The 3,123-nt window shown below is 54.7% G+C and overlaps 1 protein-coding gene across 1 annotated transcript; it reads right to left on the bottom strand.

The window, feature by feature from the left end:
- Positions 1 to 300: 300 nt before the first annotated feature.
- LOC118701250 (olfactory receptor 14J1-like) lies at positions 301 to 1,254 on the bottom strand. The gene has a single exon (XM_036405883.2). It carries the CDS (start codon positions 1,231 to 1,233, stop codon positions 301 to 303), a length of 933 nt encoding a protein of 310 aa, XP_036261776.1. The 5' UTR covers positions 1,234 to 1,254.
- Between the last annotated feature and the right edge of the window lie 1,869 nt (positions 1,255 to 3,123).

Below are 3,123 nucleotides of genomic sequence, written 5' to 3'. Positions count from 1 at the left end.
CACACAGACATTGCTGCTGCAGCTCCAGAGAAGGCAACACAAGGGCATCTCTGCAGAAAACTCTGCTGGGAGATCCTTTAGTTCCTCTAAAGCCACTGAGAGCACAGGCCCTCATTGACAGAACCTGTGGCCACAGGGGACTTGAAGAGTAACAAAATAAGAAATGGGAATAACAATGACATTTATTTTTGGACAATATGAAAAAAGTAAAACAAAGAAACAGAACTCCTGAAATGAGAACAACAAGAAGTATCAAAACCAACTTCTATTACAAGTGATTTGAAGAAATTCGCCAGCACTTTAATGTTTCCAAAACCATCCAGTCATAAGTGTGGACACTGCAGCCTTGAGCTCCTGGTTCCTCAGGCTGTAGATGAGGGGGTTCAGGGCTGGAGGCACCACCGAGTACAGAACTGACAGGGTGAGATCCAGGGATGGGAACGAGATGGAGGGGGGCTTCAAGTTGGAAAATGTGGCAGTGCTGATGAAGAGGGAGACCACGGCCAGGTGAGGGAGGCAGGTGGAGAAGGCTTTGTGCCGTCCCTGCTCAGAGGGGATCCTCAGCACAGCCCTGAAGATCTGCACATAGGAGAAAACAATGAACACAAAACAACCAAGTGCTAAGAAGATGGAAAACACAAGAAGTCCCAATTTCCTGAGGTTGGAGTGTGAGCAGGAGAGCTTGAGGATTGTGGGGATTTCACAGAAGAACTGGCCCAGGGCATTGCCATGGCACAGGGGCAGGGAAAATGTATTGGCCGTGTGCATGAGAGCAGTGAGAAAGGCACTGGCCCAGGCAGCTGCTGCCATATGGGCACAAGCTCTGCTGCCCAGGAGGGTCCCGTAGTGCAGGGGTTTGCAGATGGACACGTAGCGGTCGTAGCACATCACGGTCAGGAGGAAATACTCTGCTGAGATGAAAAAGGCAAAAAAAAAGAGTTGTGAAGCACATCCTGTGTAGGAGATGTTGCTGGTGTCCCAGAGGGAATTGTGCATGGCTTTGGGGACAGTGGTGCAGATGGAGCCCAGGTCAGCGAGGGCCAGGTTGAGCAGGAAGAAGAACATGGGCGTGTGCAGGTGGTGGCCGCAGGCTACGGCGCTGATGATGAGGCCGTTGCCCAGGAGGGCAGCCAGGGAGATGCCCAGCAAGAGGCAGAAGTGCAGGAGCTGCAGCTGCCGCGTGTCTGCCAATGCCAGCAGCAGGAAGTGCCTGATGCAGCTGCTGTTGAACATTTGTGCTGTCTTGGCAAGGGGACCTGTAGAAAAAGTAATCATGGAATAGTTGGGTTTGGAGAAGACTTGAAATATCCCAGCACAGCCTGGGGTCACTTTCCGCCCACTGCCTGCCCAGGGCTCTGCTGCCTGGAGCTGTCCCTGCCAGCAGCTGCTTCCCTGTGCCCAGGGCTGGGCCCTGCCAGTGCTGCCAGAGCCCAGCCCAGCCCTGGGGGCTCAGCTCTGCCCTGCAGAGCCCTCCCAGCTCAGGCACTGCCCAGGGGCAGCTCTGGCTCTGCAGGCTCTGATGGCAACGTCAGAGCAACCCTGAGGAGGCGTGAAAAGCGACACTGATGCTGGCTCAAAAGACTGATTTCTTTCACTGCATGGTTTATTCAGATCTCAGATAATTTATTGTCTTTCCTCAGCCTTACCTGAGGGATGAATATCTATGTACAATTTCCCATCCAGGCAACACAGAGCAGTAGAATGAAAATCAGGATTTCCCTTTTTATGCAGCCCCTGCCTTGCTGTGCTCCCTATATAATCTAAATTCTGCAGTGAAATGCTATGCTGGGAGCAGTCCTGAACAATGCAGCATCCTCCCCACACAAGGAGAACACTTCCAAGCCTCACCAGCTGTCTTCTCCCACCCAGATCTTGTCCCCCAGTGCTGGGAGCAGCTGCCAGGGCTGGCTGAGAGCTGTCCCTGGCAGGCAGCAGAGTCCCTGCCCCAGCACAGCACCCTGGGCTGCAGGATCCTGCTCTGCAGGACAGCCCTGGGCACCCCTGGCTGCTCTGCACAAGAGACAAGCAGAGAATGTACTCACAGGCTCTGCAGGCATTGGCATGTTCCAGCTGCAGGAGATGGCTCCAGGAGCTGCAGCTGCATTGTCCTGCAGCCAGAGGTTCCTGTGCCAAGGGCTGGCAGTGATTGTGCCCCAGGCACTTCTCAGCCCCTTCCCAGCCCTGACTGATTGAAGCTCTCTGTGCCTCTGTGCTGTGCCCGGGCTGGCTGCAGGCAGTGCCCCAGCCCTGCTGGGCTGGCAGAAGAGCTGCTCATCCAGAGAAATGTGCTTTTGAAGCTCTTCTTGGTGACAGGAGCTGCCTCTGTGCCAGGAGCCCAGCCCAGCTCAGCAGCACAGACACAGCACAAGGACTTTAATGAGCCTCTGGGGCTTTGTGCTCAGGCCCTGAACATCAGTCCCTGAGAGGGAGCTGAAGAAACCTCTCCAGAACTCCAAGGCAGAATCCAACTCCAAAGTTTCTTGGACTTTTAATGGGTCCCAGAGAGGGACACGACTGAGCAAGTGTCCCCAGGCCCCAGGCAGAGCAGAGAACTGCAGGCAGTGATGACAGGTGGGGACAAAGAGAAGCCAAGTCTTGGTGCCCTGGGGCACAGCAGGGTCTGTGCCAGCAAGGGCTGTGAGGAGACACCTTGTCCTGAGGCCCTGGGGCCTCCTGGCACAGCCCCAGCCAGGCTGGGCACTGTCAGCCCCTTGTGCTGCCCTCAGCATCCCCCCCAGCCCACATCCCAGTGGCCTCAAGGATCTGCTGCAAGGAGTCCCTGGGGAGCCTTGCTCAGCAATGGCCCTGGGGGCTCCTTCATGCTCCCTGCAGGGACTGCAGGTTTTTCAAAGACTTTGGCTTTGGCTTTTGCCTTGGAGTCTCTGAGAGGTCTCTGCAATCATGGCCTCCAATTATCTGCTGTAATTAGTCCCTGGAGAGGCTTTGTCAGTAACAACTCTCAGTGGGGCTCATTATTGCTTCAGGGTCCTTCAGTTTTTAAGGTACTTGGTGTTTCCCTTTTGATACAGACTCTATGAGAGGATTGTGCAGTCACAGCCTCCAATTACCTGCTTTAATTAGTCCCTTGAGAGCCTTTATCAGTACTGACACTCAGTGGGGCTC

The sequence above is a fragment of the Molothrus ater genome, unplaced genomic scaffold (genome assembly GCF_012460135.2).
Source record: "Molothrus ater isolate BHLD 08-10-18 breed brown headed cowbird unplaced genomic scaffold, BPBGC_Mater_1.1 matUn_MA538, whole genome shotgun sequence".
Taxonomy (NCBI): domain Eukaryota; kingdom Metazoa; phylum Chordata; class Aves; order Passeriformes; family Icteridae; genus Molothrus; species Molothrus ater.
Note: the sequence above shows the minus strand (reverse complement) of the source record. Positions and strands in the feature narration are given on the sequence as shown.

Coding starts and splice junctions, on each gene's coding strand:
- LOC118701250 (XM_036405883.2), bottom strand. CDS start 1,233: ATGTTCAACAGCAGCTGCATCAGGCACTTCCTGCTGCTGGCATTGGCA.